The sequence below is a fragment of the Protopterus annectens genome, chromosome 8.part0 (assembly GCF_019279795.1).
Source record: "Protopterus annectens isolate FY-2018-M chromosome 8.part0, PAN1.0, whole genome shotgun sequence".
NCBI lineage: Eukaryota > Metazoa > Chordata > Ceratodontiformes > Protopteridae > Protopterus > Protopterus annectens.
This window is the reverse complement of record NC_056741.1, coordinates 430,426,015-430,445,682: the sequence shown is the minus strand read 5'-3', so window position 1 is coordinate 430,445,682 and position 19,668 is coordinate 430,426,015. Positions and strand designations below refer to the sequence as shown.

Sequence of the window (19,668 nt, the reverse complement as noted above, 5' to 3'; positions counted from 1 at the left end):
ACTTGAAATATTATCTAGGGAGCTCGTATCTGCAAATGTGGTGTAAGAAGACAGGCATTCTTTATAGTCTTCACACACTTATTGCCACCCATCTACATGTTCTGTATATGGAGGTTATTTGCCTCCCTGAAAGTTTAAGAACTGAAACCTTCTTCTTGGAAATATCAGGTAAGTGTTGTGGTGTCACTGAAGGCCTTCCTAGTTAGTAAATGACGCTAAAAACTTCAGATGGTTAACTTTTTTTCATATTGCTCTTATTTACTGTTCTACCGAATATGTGTAAGGTTTTAAATGATTTTGTATAACAGTCTCTCCCAAGGATGTGTCCTCCCTCCCTTACTCTTCTGCATAAACAGGCTGCCCTCTGACCTTCAGCACCTGCCTCTTATACTATATGCATATGAAATGGCTGTCTACTGATCTTTCTGGCAAATTTAGTTTTGTTACCTACTAGTGTAGCAAACTCTTTAAATGGTATCAGATGCTCAGTTGTCACTAGAGGAGGAGTGTGTGACGTGACATTACTATCCAGGTTCTGTAACATGCCCTGTTTCTGAACTTTTAAATCTAGTAACATTTTTAGGCTACATGTGTAGGAAAAGCCTTTAACTTTAGAGTGACTTCACTATAACGCATTCTTATCGAAGTCATCAGTAAAAAAGAATGGCCTCACTAAATTTAGCCATCAACCTGTAAGTGTCCATGTTTTGAAAAGGAAGATTGTAAATGGGTGTGCAGTTTAGCAGATGATATAAGCACTGCAGTTTCTTTCATCTGGAATGTTTAATATTTGCTGCCTGCTATGAGAACTTTGGATGATTTGGACAATGACAGAGTCAATTAGCTTGAGACTGTACCATGTAAATCATATAGACATTTGTTATGAAGACAGCTTGTTGGTATTATCCTGAGTATCAGACTCATGATGTATTCCTCACCAGGAGGGAAAATATTTTTCTATATGAACAGGCAGTTTTTGTTTATTTTGACCTGTTGATAATAGACTAATGAAAATGTAATAAATAAGATGCATGATAAATCAAGGTATGTACCTCGTACGGCATGATAGATAAGGCATAGCACAGCTGTTTTAGGCTTAAAAGGCAGTTGTATGTTTTGATGTGCTAAGGGATACTTAGTAACACAAACATGGACACTGCATCTGGTGTGTTGGTTTTGGGGAATAGCACACATCATGAACATATGTCTGAATTTTATGTTTTACATAATTTTTTCCCTCGTACATCTTACCTATTTTTGCCTTGCTTCTCATCTCCACAGTACTGGTATGATCATTACTTACGATGGAACCAGTCTGAGTACCCTGGAGTGAAAAATCTTCGTTTTCCTGTTGACCAGGTCTGGACTCCTGATATCCTTCTGTATAACAGGTATGTAAGCAGGTCTTGCTGACTAATGCAATAGAGTTGTGGAAGATATCCAGTAGACTGGCAACAAAAAGTGAGTTTTGCTCTGAGATTTCCAGGGTGAGTGTCTTTACCCATAGCATCCTACCTTAGGTAAAGCATAGCTATGAACAACCATGTTAAATGGTTTGTGGCTTGGAGTACATACATATCTCATTAGTGTGTTGTCTTACAATCAGTTATAGTAATATATCATCATTAGGTAGTGGCAGCTTGGCATGGAAATCATATGCATTGATGACATATGATGCAGTGCTGTCATGAGTCTGGGAATGGAGGAATGTTGGATCAGTGAATGAACATCAAAGCCTTGGACATGCAAAGTAGACATTGCTTAGTACCTGAACACTCTGATTTAAGTACTCTTTCTTTGCACTCAAGATGTATAAAACTTGGGTGAACTGAATGTTATGTTTGTAGCTTCTATTTTAATAGCACTTTATGTATGTTTCTAGAATGCTCTTTGCTGACAAAATATAAAAGAATGAGCCACTATCAATTCAACAAGCAATATCCAGTAGTCTTACTTACCCATACAGTAACAGACAAATAATAGAAATGGCATAGAAATGCTAAACCAGTTTTGAAACTTACATTTCTTTTACTCTGGTAGCTGTAACTGTGATGAAGAAAATATTCAATTCAAATCTTGGTAATGTACTAACTTGTGTGTTTGTTTTTTTAACCAGGTGGGTTAACTGATCACGAGGGACCATTTTCCATCTAAGCAGTGGCTGCTATGCAGTGCTGCTAGCAACCCAAACTAAATTTGTTTGACGAGATACTGAAGAATGCTCACACACACCTATAAATACACAAAGTATTATAGGCAATAATTACAGTGTCAAGTCATGGTGCAACGGCATTGTAAAATGTGAGGGGGAGGGGTTGTGTGCTCAAATATTGAACAAACTGTATAAAGTAATCAGGCTACGCAGGTAGTGGTGGTGTAAAAATGGTTGTGTGGATTTGGCTTAAATTTGTTAGTAAATACTTTATTTGTGTCTCTTCAGTGTTTTATAACTGGGTTTAACCAGTCATCCAGTCTGACCAGTTTAGAGGGGACAATGACACTCAATCTGATTTACTAGAATCAAAGATTAATTTACAGGGTGAGACTTTGTTTTAGTAGTGTCATTGTATAGCTACAACTTCACAATCTGGATTGTGGCAGGTAAAAAAAAAAAAAGAACTTGTTAAGCTACGAAAGATAAACAAAGTCAGAACATGCTCCAAGTACAGTTTTAGAGCAAAGAGTCATTTAAGAAACTTGTGTCAAGTTACATTGCTGGAACTGTGGAGGTCAAGCTGAGTATTCCATGTGACAGCTTCTGGTTGCATATTGTTATTGGCCAAAACTTTCTGGATCCCACTGTCTGCAAAGGAGTATGAAGCAGTTGTCTAATAAACTTTGTGCACATTTATGTTGTCTTACATTTTTCCTTGGTATTTTTGATGCCTTAGCTTGTCATTCACTGTCATTCATAGCTGACCAGTGGTGACAGTATGGATACGCAGTCACTGTCTGCCCAGGGATTCTACCACACAGTCTGTAGACTTTTTTTTTTTTTTTTATCAAATCATGGACTCTTGTTGTATATATATGTAACATTGTCACTAGCTGGCATGAGTGAAGGACAGTTTTATAAAGAGTGAAGCTCAAAATTGTCAAGGCAAGTTATCTTAAATGTCATTTCCATAAACTCTCAAAAACATAACTAACATTTCTTTTTTGAGTGACTTTAGTTGTCACACACCTCATATGCAGAGGGAGATATCTTACATCCATTTTAACTCCAAGGTCACTAGAATTCAGGGAACATGAAGTGACTGCAGATAATCAGTACTTCACACAATGAACTGCAATTACGTGGGAGTCTCACAAATAGTCGTCATTAAATTATTCAACCCTCAGTTTAGGTACTGTTGCTTCCTCCCACAAATGATGAATATTTCTGAATTACTAATTAAAGTGATAGTTTCAGGGCACAAAGAGTGAATTTGTTTTCAGTTTGCAGAAGTTTTTAGATCTGTGTGGTCTAATTTATTTATTTATTTATTGCTTCTGTTTATCTGGATAGTCTGACTGGGCACAGGTCCTATTTTCAGTCTAGGACCAGGGAGAAATGCTCCATTTTTCAGAATGAGTAGAAGGCAGTTATACAAGATTTACATTATAAATGTGCATACATACATACATACATACATAGACTAGTAATGATATGACAGTTAATCCAAAAATAATAAATGTACTGACACAGAATAGTAAATGCACATAGACTAGTAATGATATGATAGTTAATTCAAAAATAATAAATGTACTGACACAGAATAGTAAATGCACATAGACTAGTAATGATATGATAGTTAATTCAAAAATAATAAATGTACTTGCATAGAATAGTAAATGTACATACATACATAGACTAGTAATGAAATTTCAGTTAATCCAAAAATAATAAATGTACTTACACAGAATAGTAAATGTACATACATAGAATTGTAATGATATGAGAGTTAATCCAGAAATAATAAATGTACTTACATAGAATAGCAAATGTACATATGTACTACACCAATAGTCAACTCCTCCCTGGTTAGATCCATCCACAAACTAATCACCATGGAAATCCACATTCCCCCCCACCTCCATCTCCCACAAAGGTAACCACCATGAAAAACTTCTCCAAAGCTAACTTTGGGCTCTTAAAAACAGAGGTGGCTTACTTCACGGCACCCATGTACATGGAGAATAGTTGCACGACTGCAGAATCATACACCAATGCACTGTACAAATATGTACACAAATGCATGGATCTCACTATACCCAATAGAACCAAGACACTCTCCTGCACAAAAAGGAAGCCAACCCCCCCCCCAAAGGACCAATCACAATACCAGCAGATTGCCAGGCACCCAGTATTACTGCTGCACAGGTTAAAACAGCACTTTACAAGGCCAAGAATACAGCTTCTATGGGACCTGACAATATTCCTGGCTGCAATCTACATGAACTACAGAGTGAACTGCACCACACCTGTGTGCCCTGTTCAATCACAGCCTCACCTCAGGCTTTGTCCCTACTGAATGGCGCACTGCTACAGTCATCCCTCTCTACAAAGGACGAGTGACAACAGACCCTGGAACTATCGCCCCATTAGCCTGATGAGTCTGATATGCAAAGCTATGGAATGTATCATCATGGACCTAATAAACAAGGATATATGGAATCTCCAAACTCTGGATCCCACACAGTTTGGTTTTGTGAAGGGTTGCTCATGCCTGCTCAACCTGGTCAACTTCTTTGAGTCAGTCACCAGAGCTGTAGATGAAGGCAAGGTGGTTCATGCAGCCTACCTTGATCTGGCCAAGGCCTTTGATACCATTGCCCACTCAGGAATCAGAGAAAAATTCACTAAGCTAGGCATCAACCCCTATATCACTAGATGGGTTGCAAACTGGCTCACAGATAGAACCCACAGTGTGAAAGTAGCTGACTCCAAGTCAGACTGCCAACCAATCATGAGTGGAGTCCCACAGGGTTTGGTCATGGGTCCTCTCCAGTTTGGTATCTACTTCTCTGAAGCCCAGGCCAACACAAAGTGAATCTGGCTGACAACATTTGCAGACGATTGCAAGTTGGGAGCTATTATTAACTCCCCAAGTGATGTTGACATCCTGCAGAAAGGCCTCACTGAGACCAATGACTGGTGTCAGAACAATGGCCTTAAGCTCAGTGCCAAAAAATGTGTCATCATCCCCTTTGGGAAAAACTGGTTTCCCATTAATTACCACATCAATGGTAGTCCACTGAACACAGAAGGTGTTATAAGAGATCTGGGAACACAGGTTGACAGCGACCTCTCTTTTAACCACCACATTGCCAAAAGTCCTTCTACGTGGCACATCTCATTACTAAGGGTTTTGCATCCAGGAAGAAAGAGGTCATTGTCTCCCTCTACTCTTCCCTCATTAGGCTGATTGAGTACAATGCCCCATTTGGCATGCACCTCACTAGACACCTGCAACAACTGGAGAAGCTGCAAAAGTACCTCACAAAGATGATCCTAGGCCTTAAACAGTTGTCCTATATTGACAGACTAAAAAAACCTCCAACTATTTTCATTTTCATATCGCCTGCATAGAGGTGATCTCTGCTTGACTTACAAAGCCATGTCTGACCCAACTCTGTTAGAAATGCTACAGCTAACGAAATCCCAATCCCTTCGTACCACATGCTCTAGAGACCTCAACCTCATTACTACAATCAACAGAACATGCTGGAGGGACAGGTTCATAACCCAGAGACTGCCCATGCTATGGAATAGACTTCCCATACATGTCAAACAGAGCACCTCACTGGCCCTCTTCAAGAGAAATCTTGATGAGTGGATGGGAAATAGAAAATTCACCCCAGGGGATCACTCCAGTGACTTTACTCGATAGAGGCACTGGGAGCTAATGTCAGGTGGCAGGATGCCAGGGTAATCCTATGGGCTAGGCTTGTAAAGGCTTCAGGGCCATTAGCCTAGTACACACCTATGAATCTATGAACATAGACTAGTAATGATATAACAGTTAATCCAAAAATAATAAATGTACTTACATAGAATAGTAAATGTACATACATAGAATTGTAATGATATGACAGTTAATCCAAAAATAATAAATGTACTGACATAGAATAGTTCATGTACATTCATGGAATAGTAAATGAGCAAGCATAGAATGACAGTTAATGAAAACACATCAGTTAAAATAAGAATACAGAAACTTTTTAGCTAATATGAAGCTTATAAGAGTCTAGTTACTTTCCAATGGAATCAGCTGTAAACAGATATTGAGTAGGAGACTGTGAAGTAATTATAGGATGAATATGGTTACAAATTGTGAAGGAGTATTGAGGAGGTACAGGTAAAAGGGTGATAGATATAGTAGTGAAGAGGGGTAGATGATAGTCAGATTGTAAATATTGTGAAGAAGTAGCTGTATTATGGCCAGTTACATAAAAGAATGGAGATAGTAAGGGTTTGCAGATTATCCAGGAACATCACATGTACAGAACTGGCAAGTGAGTAGGTAGGAATTCAGTTGAGTTTTAAATTATTTTAGGGAGTGTTCTTGTCGTATTGCTAGTGAGATGGAGTTCTAGGATTTAGCAAGGTGGTCGGAAAAAAGTGATTTGCCAGCAGAATTGTTGGGTTTGGATACATGTAATAGGTATTTGTCTGATGAACACAGTGGCCTGGAAGGGTTATATCTTTGCATGAGGATGGAAATGAATGGACAGTTGTTAAGTTTATACACAATGTTATGAATTTGTGGAAGTTGTATGTAGGTAAGATAATATGGGAATTCCAGCCACTGTAATTCCCTTAGGGCGGCACAGTGGTGGGTTCTATTTGGGAGGTTGACAGCGAGTGGTGCTATTTTCTAGTAACATTGCTCAAGTCTGTTTAGAAAGGTCACTTGGATGTTGTTAAGGATGGGCACAGAATGCATTAGGTCAGGCAAGAGGAGAGAAGAGGTGATATGTTTTCTTATGGTGTCTGAGTGGAAGGGTTATTTCCATAGAGTGAATATAGTTTTTGTTGCAATTTTTTCACTATATTTTGGATGTGTGTGTCAAATTTTAGGTTCTTATCTATAGATGTCTAGCAATTTAGTATGTATGGCAAGTTTAATGTTTGTTTTGTTGGAAGAGGTAACTGAGGAGGAGGTTTAGTTGATCATAAGCTGCTCTAGAAGCAAATAGGATTAGTTTGGCTTTACTTGGGTTTTGGAATAGGTGGGCAGATGCCTGGTTTCTATAGAGAAGAAGGACTTCTGGGTAAGTGCTTGCAGTTTGTTGATCTTTTTTGTTATACAGATAAATGTGATGTCATCTGCGTACTGTACAGGGGACACAGTTTTACAGGCTTTATGTAGGTTATTGATAAAGATGTTAAAGAGAATGGGTCCCATGACTGAACCTTGTGGTACACCGACTAGGACAGGGAGGAAGTATGAGATGTCTTGACAGGTTGAGCTCTGTTTTGGAGGATGGTCATTGGTATGGTGTCTTAAGTTATGAAGTTTGTGTAGGAGAATAGAGTGAGAAACCATGTCAAAGGCCTTGGCTAAGTCAAGGAAGAGGTTAGACACTAGGTCTTCATCATCCCTATTTGTGTTTACTGTATTGCTGAAACTAAGTAAAGTGGTAGAGGTACTGTGGTGGGGACAGAAGCCATGCTAAGATGAAGAGAGGAGGTTATTTTGTGTGAGGTAATGTGAGAGTTGTGACTTGATGCATTTTTTTAAATATTTTTGATGGGAGAGAAAAGATGGCAATGGATCTGTAGTTTGAGAGTCAATTGAATGTCGTACTTTGTGGAGGGGAAGAATGTGGCATATTTTTCAGAGGGTAGGAAAATATGTCTCACTGATAGAGTGATTTATTGGAAATGGGAAGTGGTAGTCTATTACTTCTACAGTCATATTAAGGTATTCGCCAGGTAGGTTATCGAGGACTAGGAAGTGGGGTTAAATATTTTTTTATGTGAGTAGTAGGGACTGGTTAGAAGAAGAGGTTATGAAGAAGAATAGTTGGTGGTACTATTGTAGGTTGTTGGTTTTAGGGGAATTTTGAAGTAATGATGGGAATAACTGAGTGAAATGAAAGTTGAAAACATTTGCACATTTGTTGAGTTGTTGTTACTAGTAAGTATAGGAAATGGTTGAATGGTGTGCCCAGGATTGAGCAGCATATTTATAGAGGCCCAGAATATTTTTCCTAACTTAATTTAAGTTCTTATTGCTTGTTTTTTGAGTGCTTTAAATTTCTGGGAATTTGAAAGTGTTTTATTGGATATAAATGTATTCCAGGCTCTATCTCAGAATCTCTCAAGGTGTTTTGTATTTCAAGAAAACCAGAGGGCAGGTTGGCTCTAACCCTCCTTCTTCTTAGTGGAGCAAATTGATTTAAGATGTTCAAGAAAACAATTACATTTGGGACTAAGTCCATATGGTCTACCTCCTTATTTATGCTGTGGTCTACCTCCTTATTTATCCTGTTCAGGTAAGCACCACAGTAAATGAATGAATACCCCAATCCACAATTCTTTTTTTTATTTACTTTTTCTCCCCACTACTTGCCAATCATTAGCCCCCCCCTTGTCCATTTGACCCATTCCTTCTCTGATTATTCAGGGTGTGGGTAAACTGAGGGTGGTCATCATTAAGGTGCCCACCAAGGGTGGTTTGATGCCCCACATCCCTGCATATGCTCAGCTGAGCAGAGGAAGTAGCTGTGCAATTGATTGACTGCCCTGATTGTCTCTCATTTCTAGAAGGTACATTGTCAGCAAGCAGCCATACCTACCAACTCTGAAACACAAGAAGTGGCTTCCCCAGCCTCCACCAAGGAAATCACATTTCCCTCTTTAATCCCCAAATCCCTGCAAATCTTTCCTTTCCATGAGAGAGGCAAGTGAGCCACATCCATTCAACCCTGTCCCTCCCTGCCTGACTCCACCATTGTCTTGAGGCTGCTAACTGAACCCCAATCACCTGGGTTGCAAAAGGGGGACCATCCCAATGTGGCATAGAGTTAGACCTCAAATGCATAATAAATGAGAAGACAAACTCAGTTTTAAGTAATGATTATCAAAATGTTGGGAGCCACTGTACAGTTGATACCCAAAACACTAAACCCTTATAACAGAGAAATAAATAAATAAAGAATTTAAAATGTTAAATATGTAAGACTGACTGCCTTCTCACATGGAATAATTTTCTATCCAAAGCATGACAATTTAGCATGGGTCTTGTATAATGCTACATATTGCGTTAGTATGTCTGAACTAACAAAATAAATGGTAATAAAAGTCTGGTAGACAATACAGACATCATTTCTTTTCCTGGATGTTACTTGCTGTACTGTAGCTTGCTCATCCTGGGATCGCACTTATTTATTTTGCCTGAGAAAATACCTTGACTGAAAGACCTGGTATGAACTATCACTTATCTCATCAGCAAATGTAATTAAACCACTGTGTTTGGAAATGACAACTTGAAATGTTATGTGCTTCCAGGTTCAGTATTTTTGGAAAGTTAACTAAGATTTCAAGTAGCTGTTTTTCTAACAGGTCCTCAGTTCAACATTAGTACTAAAATATTCTTTATGTCTGTGTTAAATAATTTAAAGAAATATGAGAAACCAAGGTGAGCAGTAATTGCTTCTTTGCTTGCTTTCTGTATATTGCAAAAGCTGCATTTGGCCAAATATGCATGCACATACTAACTATACTACAAATTAATGAGGCTGCAAACCCCTGAATCACAAAAGCTATATGGAACATGCTTTAGCATGACATCATTGATGACGTCTTTCCCTTTTGGTTCTTGGGTAACTTATTTTCCAAAGCTGCTGCCCCATATCACCTCCTCCATCTCTTTCAGAATATCACTGTATTTCCTTTAGGTCATAGTCTTAACATGTTTTTTTTAGTAGTGACAAGACTTGCTTTGCACCTCGTTACTGGAATGCTGGCATTCAGCAAGCTATATCCATTATCCTCACTCTTATATTATGGCTTCTCACAATCTTCTTGAATATATTGTGAAGGTAATGTAAATACTACGTTCCCTCCCTTCACCTCTTCTAATAATCTACCAGTTACTTTATGTACCAGCTCACCTCCTCCAGCACTATTTACTCAACTTTTTTACTACCATACAATCTCCATTGTATCCTCTATCTGATCATATCCCCCTCTATTCCTCCATACCTTCTGTCTTTCTCAGCATTAACCATTTCTGCTCAGTAAAAGGTTATTTCTTCTCATTTCCAACTATTCTTATACTTGTTTTAATATCTTCTTTGAGCCCAGGCACTTCTAATGGAGGAAGAAGGTATTTTTGATAAAATGTGTCATGTTAACAGGGCCTCTTCAGTTATGGACAATGATATGAATTTTGTAAATTTAGAATACATGATCCACACACATGTACAGTTTGTCATTAAAAAAGTATCAGCATTTTGGTAAAGTATATCTAGTACCAATGTTTAATACTTGTATTATACCACAGTATTTTCTGTTGTAGATGGCATCCACTTACCCTTATGCAAATTATGTGTTCTCCATATAATACTGTAAGAATAATAATGTTACACATCCTTATGTGGCTGATGCACAAATCTTGGTGAGACTTTTTGAGATGCCTTCTCAAAATATAGAAATATTGTTTGCAAGTAATTGCTTTAATGCATAAATCTGTGTGAACTTGAAAATATTGGAAATGTATCACAGTATATACACAGATTAATGACATATATTCTTAAAAAGTAGGTAAACTACCTACCTACACATGCAAGAGCAGCATATCTGTTCAAACTTACCTTCAAAATCTTCCACGAGTACTACTGCCCCTCACTTCAATCCAGACTAAAAGTTAAACATTCCCACTACTTGCAACAAAAACACGATAATACTGCCCTTACACTGGCCAGTCCCTCATTCAATCTCACAGTCTGAGAAAGAAGCATCAGCAAATTTGCTCCTGCAAACTGAAATATGATCCCACAAGAAATTAGGCCATTTATTGATTTCAAGGCACTTCAAAGAAAGCTCCATTATTAAAATAATGATATTACTACTACTAATACTATACAGTGTAGGTTAGTGCTAGGCTAATTGCCCTTGCAAGACATTTTAAGCCTAGTCAACTATCCCTTGTGAGACTCAAACCCTGCACCTTGAGTTTGCAAGGCAAACACCTTAACCATTAGGCCACCCTCCCAACCCAACTACTATTACTCCTACTACTACTACTACTACTACTACTACTACTACTACTACTACTACTACTACTACTACTACTACTACTACTATTAATACTGCTACTACTACTACTACTACTGCTAGTACTACTACTACTACTACTACTGCTGCTAGTACTACTACTACTACTACTACTACTACTACTACTAATAATTGTTCTTGTTATAATGACAATGGCTAGGCTGGGAAACGTCCCCCCAGTATTCTTGCTATCTGCCTCTACTAAGTCATGTCCTATGTTCTCAGAATAAGAAACACTACCACTCTAAGATATACAGTCTCTCTTTGTACTATCTAACATCTCCATTTCCCTCTCTTCTATAGCTCTTTCTACTGCTCTGAGCACTGTGTCACAATTAATCTCAACACTTTGTTAACATCTCCATACCTCTCACATGTCCATATATTTGCAGAATGTCCTGATTTTTATCAAATATTTTTGTCTTGTTACTCATGAAATTTGTAGTTTTCTGGCAAATTACTGAGGATGGACATCACTAAATAATTACATAAATCTGAGTTTCGTAATTCATATCCTTCAGAAAAATGCACATTACCATAAATTGTATTATTCTAACAACTTTCTAAGTTTACAAAACCAACATTTAAAATGTGTCCCTATTTTGGGCCTTTGTTCCACTCCCTTTATTTTAGGCTTTGCCCAGATTTCTTGAGCTAAGAGTTTGAGAGGTATAAACATCTCTAATAAGCACATCTATAAATTATCTCCTATTGTAACTAGAACCTGGTTCAAAACAACAAATGAAATATATTGTTTATTAACTCTTAAATGTTCCAACAACAACACTTCCATGTGAAATTAACCCAAGCATTGTTCTGCTTTAATGCTCAAGTCTTGTTGGATCACATATTGTGAGACAACTCTGTTCCATTTTCTACTTTTGGTGTCTCACTGTGTTGTGCATATTGCTGTACTGGCATTATATCTTATGACATGACCTATGCAACTTATAATATTTGTGATGAATTCACTCCAGTCATGGCTGAAAATGGTCCAAGGACCAGTTCACCTACCAAGTTAACAAACACAATAAACAACTAATTAAATAAATAACTAAATGAGTTGGACGTTGGCATAATGGTTAAGATATTTACCTCAAACACTCAAGATATAGGGTTTAATTCTCACCTTTAGGAAGTTGACTAGGCTTAAAATATCCAACAAGGGTAGTTTGCCTAGTATTTACCTATGAACATATGAAATAAATCAATAAATCATTCCTGACTGTCTGGTGTTGTGGGATTACTATCTGGCACTTGTTCTCTCTATTTTAAGGTTTGGATGGAAGCAGGATATGCTAGACAGTGGAGATTTGTATGAAAAACAATGACCAGCTGTTCAGTTTTGAATGAAGTGTGTAAGCTTCCTAAGGTCTAGCTTAAAAGAAAACTCCACAGAAAAGGAGATCAAGCTTTAGTATAAGGGTTTCTAAATGCTGTGGTTTTGGACTCGAAGTGAGGGACTATGTCCATGTGTGTGTGTGTGTGTGTGTGTGTGTGTGTGTGTGTGTGTGTGTGTGTGTGTGTGTGTGTGTGTGTGTGTGTGTGTGTGTATGTTTGTGCAGTTAGCAGAAGAAATGCACCGAATATGTTTGTAGAATTATGAGGATGGCAGAATAAATCCACCTATTTACATATAGAAGTATACAGCTGGTAGAAATAAGCTACCTAATTTCATATAGGATCATAGGCTGTCCACTGCCCTTACTTCTGCCCATTTTCCAAAGCACTAAAATACATAGAACAAGGAAACTCCAGAAATTTGAAAATACCTTAACCAAATGTCAGAAGTTGTTGTTGAGTCTTTCGGCTTTTCCCGGTTAGGGGTCGCCACAGCAGAACTCTGGTCCGCTAATGATTGGTAGTTGATTTTTACATGCCGAGTTACCAGCCCTGACACGCAACCCTCAATGAAGGTACGCCCATTCACGCATGTCTCCACGCAGAAGACACTCTGAGAATTGAACCAGACAGTGTCTTACTGTGAGGCGACACAGCTACCGCAGCACCACCCGCCAAATGTCAGAAGTTACAAATCAAAAATAGTTATTTCTCTATGAATGTATTAAAGTGACTCTGATAATAAAGGGAATGATGTATTGGAAATTCCTGCAGGGTTGCAAAATGGATCTGAGCTACATAAGGAACTGTTAGTAGTATTTGATCACCACAGTGTTCAACTAACGGAGATGCATATGAAGGACAATCAACATGAAATGGATGGCTTAGTGGGTGAAATCACAGAGGTGGATGATTCTATTTCTAAGGATTTATTATTTGACAATTAGAGACCTAAATATTGCACCATTTTTACCCATATTGAGACATTATGTAATGATACCAAAAGTAAAAAGGAAAAGAAACTAAAATGGGACAGGTATGATTATGGAACCAATCAGGCCTATGCCCTTCCCCCAAAATAGACATTTTAATCTAAAGAATGTTAGCAATGTGATTCATGACACAAAGGTACAAGTGCATGATAATAATAACACCAATAATAATAAATCTGAGGTCGCTTTAGACCCAATTCCCTTCTGGAGATCCAAAAGGACTCAGAACTGCAAAGTAACTGGCAATGTTCCAGGATCACAACAATGGAGTATGGGGACAACAGTTTGGGGTTCTTATCCGAGGGGGAGAGGCTGGGACTGAGGGAACAGGAGATTAACAAAATAGTTATTGTTTCCAAAAAGTATTAAGATTTTAAGATTTATAACTTTCTTAATATTTATGTGACACAAGAACATGACAATTTATTTGAAAAGGGTTAACACTTTTACTCCCACAAGAAGAGCGCAGGTTCTGGACATATTTAAAATTGAACTTGTCTCATTGGTTTTCCAATAATAAGTGTGATTATTCCAATGACAGGGGACATCTAAGAAAAGTTAACACTTTTAACAAACTCTCTCACTTATTGTTATCTTTATTTGAAAAGATATGTTAACATGATATAAGACCAATTCTTTTCCAACAGTGTTCTAATAATTGGTTTATCCGTACTAAGGGTGAACGGAAGATGTTTGATGATGACGCGGGCCGAGCCTGAGCTTGGTCAATATTCATCAGTGCACTAGCCCAGTAAACAAAAATAAATAAATAAATAAATACATAAGTATTTGTAAAGAGGTGATTCTTATGACTCAGATTGATTATATAGGCAATATATTGGATATATTGAATAATGATGCATAAGAAATAGTGTCTAAAAATGAAATCAACATTGCTTGCAAAAAATGACAATATTCTATCTGATACATTTACAGAAGGGCAACTCAGTATTGGTGGATGCAAATGTTTATGTTTTACCCACAATTTTTGTTATTCCAAAATTTTAAAAACATGTAGAGGATCCACCTTTGAGACCCACTGTTGTTATGAAGGGTAACAAGACATATGTTTTGGGAAAGCCTATTGATTGATAACTGAACAAAATGTATGACAATGTTTCTATTTGATAAAGGACTCATTAAACTTTTTAAAGTTGGAAAATGATACCTTGTTTCTGAAATAAATTATTGTTTGTAACCCTTGATTGTAAGGATTTATTTACCTTGGGCTGTGTTTCAGTTGGTGAATATTTTACTAGTTTTGCCATTTTCCACTTGAAATTAACATCATAGTTGATCTGATAGATTTGGTTTTGAAGAATAATTTTATATTTTTTGAGAATGAATTTATTCAACAAAATATGTGGGATATCTATGGGGGCTGTTTGTGCCCCCGCATTTGCCAATACAGTCATAGTAGAGTAGTAGAGGAAATATGTATTTTAATCTAAATTTGTGGTGTACTGCAATCTCAACATGAGGTTCCTAGATGATATATGTATATTCTGAATGTGACACAAAGAAATATTGGATTAATTTATTTGATATATTAATTTGACCACAGAATGTTTTAAATTTACTCATCAAGTTTGTGCTGAAACGTTATGTTGTTTGAATGTCATTATTATAAAAAATTTAGAAAGCAGAGAATTTCTATCAAATATTTATATAAAACCCCTTTAGTGAGGAAAAAATTATCAAGGGGCAAATGGTCAGTTTAACTGTTATGGTGACTGATGATATTATCTTTTTGGAAGCGTTAAAAGTGTTGGAAGAAATGTTGAAAAGGCGAGGGTATCCAGTTCAAATGTTAGGGGACAAACACCAGGAATTCGTAAGGCAAGGGCTAGATGTAATCTATGCACCTATATTGGGAAAAGGGGAATCAAATTTGGGTAATACTCATAAAGTTCCATACAATAACAATAAATTTAGTGGTGCTATGATTAAGACTCATAGCAAGGATAGCTCAGCTATTCAAAAAGCAGTAAACAAAAACTGGTAGATAATTATTTTCTGTGAAATTGACAAGATATTGGGAGAAAAAAAGCAAGTACGTCAATAAAGAAGGTATGGGTATGAAAAACCGGACACAGCAGAATAAAGAAAAAGTAAAGTGGAAGCATGAAAAACAAGGTACACATAATTGTGGAAGGTGCTAAAAAATCCCCAGTATAAAATAAGATAGTGACATAGTTATAACAGGGGTTAAGCCCTTTCATAGTGTTGGGTATTTTAATTGTGCTTCAAAGGGTTTTGTATGTGGCCCTTTACTAGGATTTTCCCAATTTTATGTAGGTAAAACAGCATTGTACAAGGGACCAAATTTATGAAAAAATTTATGATGTAATGAAAAGAGCAAATGAGCACAATGTTTTGTTTAGACACATTAAACAATGTAATGGCAACCGATTCTTTTTTCCAGGCATTAGATCAAGTGAAAATTAACTTAACAGGGGGCGTATGGAGTGAAAAACATGATACCAGAGAATTGTTCTGGCAGTTAAAGGCCAACACTGAGAATAAACCTGGTTTAGATGATTATTTTTCTGTTATACCCATTCAAAAATTGAAGTCTGCAATGAGTAAATATATCCTATGGATTTATTGTGAACCTTTGTTAATCTAAAATTCTTTTTATAATTGTTATTGTTTGTTTTTTGTACCACACAAGTTTTTAGATAGTTTAACTGTCATTCATTGTTAACTGACTGAGGTTAGTTATTGGTACTTGTGGGAGTTCATATGATTTTTAGAATATATAAAAAGAAAGGCTGAACTGTTATATAATGTTCAGATAGTGCTTTACATTCAATGTATTTTTAGTAAAGGTTTTGTGGTGGTTGCTAGACATTTTTCTTTATTCTAAGTTTTAAAATGCCTGATTCATGTGTAACACTAAAATGCAGAATAAAATACAATTTGGTTCAGATTATTATTGTTTATAAAAAATTACCAGCTCCTTAATTTTCACTTCTTAAAGAAAGTAAACAAACGGCTAGGTATGAAAAGAACTGCAATTAATAATATCCTGTCAGTATTGGTTGGGAGGGTAGCCTAATGGTAAAGTGTTTGCCTTACAAACACAAGGTACAGGGTTTGAGTCTCACAAGGGATAATTGGCTAGGCTTACAATGGCTCACAAGGGCAGCTAACCTAGTACTAACCTATGACGTGCTTGCTTTTACAGGGCATCAGAGATTGCATACTAAGAATCTGGTTGGTGCCATTTATATGGGGCATCTCATATAAAAATGTTACAATAATATTTGTACAATGAGGATTGTGCCTGTCTTCATGGGGCCCTTGAGGGAGTGAGAGAGAGAAGTGTCCGTGGTGAGATTTAGCACTGATAAAATGAGCGCTTTCACTCAGCAATAGTGAAGTTCGTAGCAGAAGCATTTCTAATCTTTCCCCTTTTGCAGTACACTCAATCATGCTCAGGTAAGACTTGAATAAGTCTCAAGCCTCAATTGTTTCTGATTTCACATGTGTCTGTTGCTGTACTTTTATTTATTGAGATATATATATATATATATATATATATATATATATATATATATATATATGTATATATATATATATATATATATATATATATATATATATATATATATATATATCCTTACAGCATTACAGCATGGCCCCAGAGATTTTCCAAGTATATGCTTCTAAACACATTGTTCAGGAATATCAAGTACTGATAAAATTCTAAAAATTCATACCATCAAGAATGCATTCTTAATCTAATTGTATTCTCAAAAGGGAGAGTATTAAGAAAAAATATTGAGTGGATATTGATATTTGTAGGCCTTATTTTTGAATCAACTAAAAAGTTTCAGGGTTGATAGATAAATATAACAAATTTCAATATGCTCAGACCAAGCAACATCCATGCAGACCCTGAACCTTCCCCTAGTCCATTGCTAAACATAATTTTGCTTGATGGTTAATCATGAGTGTTGCAGAATGGATAAGAATAACCCATGTTGCTCTTAGGATAATCTGCACTAAAATGCCAGAATTGTAAGCATCCCGCCAATTCCTCTGATGTTGCTGCAATAGTCATAATTTGGCTAAAACCCTCTGTCTATAATAACCATTGTAAAACAGCAAACAAGAAGAAGTATATGACAGCAAAATTACAATCTGTGCAGGCAAAATGTTTGTACACTTTATAATTCAGTTAATTATGTACAAGAAATTTATCCCACTTTGTGAAATGATAGGGAATGGGTCACAGGCAAGTTTGGTTTTGAACTTACTTTGTCTTACAATCAATTATTTTACATTTATGATAAGAAATTCTTGCAGAAAATTGAAGTCACTGCGGGCAAAAAATTTGCTCCCAGTTACGCCAATTCCTATGTGACACAATATGAACAAAGGTACATCTACGTGAGCTTTTTAAAATGAAGTCATATATTTTCCAACCTTTATACAGTAGGTGGCCTTATTTCCATTTACAAAGGTGACAACCCACTTATCACTGGCAAACATTCATGCCCATTTTTGGAGACATAAGTCAACATGACTAAATTACTTAGAGCCAATTTTACACATTTTTGTGGTTGTTAAATTAAGTATGTGATATATGGACTTTATTGTAATAGTTCTGTGAAAAGTGGTATATAGGAAATGCAATAGGACGTTGCAAAATAAAAGTTTAGGAGCACTTGGGAGATATTAAGACAAATTCATAATGACTAAATTACCTAGAGCCAATTTTACACTATTGAGTGGCTAACCCTGACACAGGTTTTTGTGGTTGTTAAATTAAGTATGTGATATATGGACTTTATTGTAATAGTTCTATGAAAAGTGGTATGTAGGAAATACAATAGGATGTTGCAAAATAAAAGTTTAGGAGCACTTGGGAGAAATTAAGACAAGTTATTTTTTTAAATAAGTCAGTAGCAGTTCCTGCAACTCAGTATCACTATGGTGCTGCAGGTGGGATAAGGTCAATAGTGCAGCTTGTGGGTAAATGATTTAATGGAATGAATTTAGATTAATTGTTATTGAGACAAGAAGCAAGGTATATATAAAATATTCAAAATATTTTCACTATATGTTTGAATCCAGGCATTAAGTTTTTAAATTGGTGATTTAATTATGGGGTTAGTTGGATAATGTAAAGTATAAAATATATTTGTTTGTTTAAGGATGTAATTGCCTTGAAGGTATTGCTGCTGAGAAAGATATGTAGAGTTTAATGAAAAACTGTTCATGCATTTTGCCTGCACAGTTTTTTTATTTCACTGTCAGTAGTTATGCAACTTATATATACCATGGGCAGCATGGTGGTTGAGTGACAGCAAGATATCAGCCTCATTGCTTCCTGGTGCAGGACTCTGTCTTGATTTCTTGTTACTGTCTGTTGGAATTTTTACATTCTTCTCATGCCTGCACTGTATTTTCTCTGGGTACTCTGGTTTCCTCCTTGTTTCAAATAACATGCTAGTTGATTGAATACACTTCATTATCCATACATAGGTCTACTGATAAGCAATGAATAACCCAAAGATCGACATTCATAAAGCCGACCACAAAAGGTTTACCTTGCAAATGCCAACATGCTACTACACATGCAGTGAGGAAGAAATCTCGGCACATGTAATAACAGGTTTTAAAAAACAGTAAAATATTGTTTTGTGCAGGGGAGCAAGCACTCCCTCACACCCTCTGCTAATTATATATATCTAACTTCCATTATTGCGCACTCTCAAGGAAAAGGCATATTTCCCTACCCCAATAATTGTGTAGTTGGCCAAATTTTGTTGACTAAACAGATGTTGACCAGAAGGAACTCAATCAAAATCATTTCTCTGATATTATATTGTTATGATACAAAATAACAACATAGTTTAATAGAATAAAGTGATCCCCCTTATTGTAAAAGAACACATATACATGAGAGACTAAGCAATCAAGGTCTTATCTCCTCGAACAAGGAAACTGCAGTTAGTTTTAAACAGTAAAAGCTTGGGCAAACATTTTCAGACTATAGCCACTGACCAATTAAAACTAAACACATCTTTATTGTTTTGCTTACTAAGAATTTGC

The 19,668-nt window shown here is 36.5% G+C and overlaps 1 protein-coding gene across 1 annotated transcript in view; it reads left to right on the top strand.

Annotated features, from left to right (window-relative positions):
• The window catches only part of LOC122808851 (neuronal acetylcholine receptor subunit alpha-7-like), a 706,379-nt gene that overhangs the window by 307,603 nt on the left and 379,108 nt on the right, over positions 1 to 19,668 (top strand). The window contains exon 4 of the mRNA XM_044079948.1: positions 1,282 to 1,391. Coding sequence (XP_043935883.1) covers positions 1,282 to 1,391 — 110 coding nt within the window. The remainder of the gene's footprint in view (positions 1 to 1,281; positions 1,392 to 19,668) is intronic.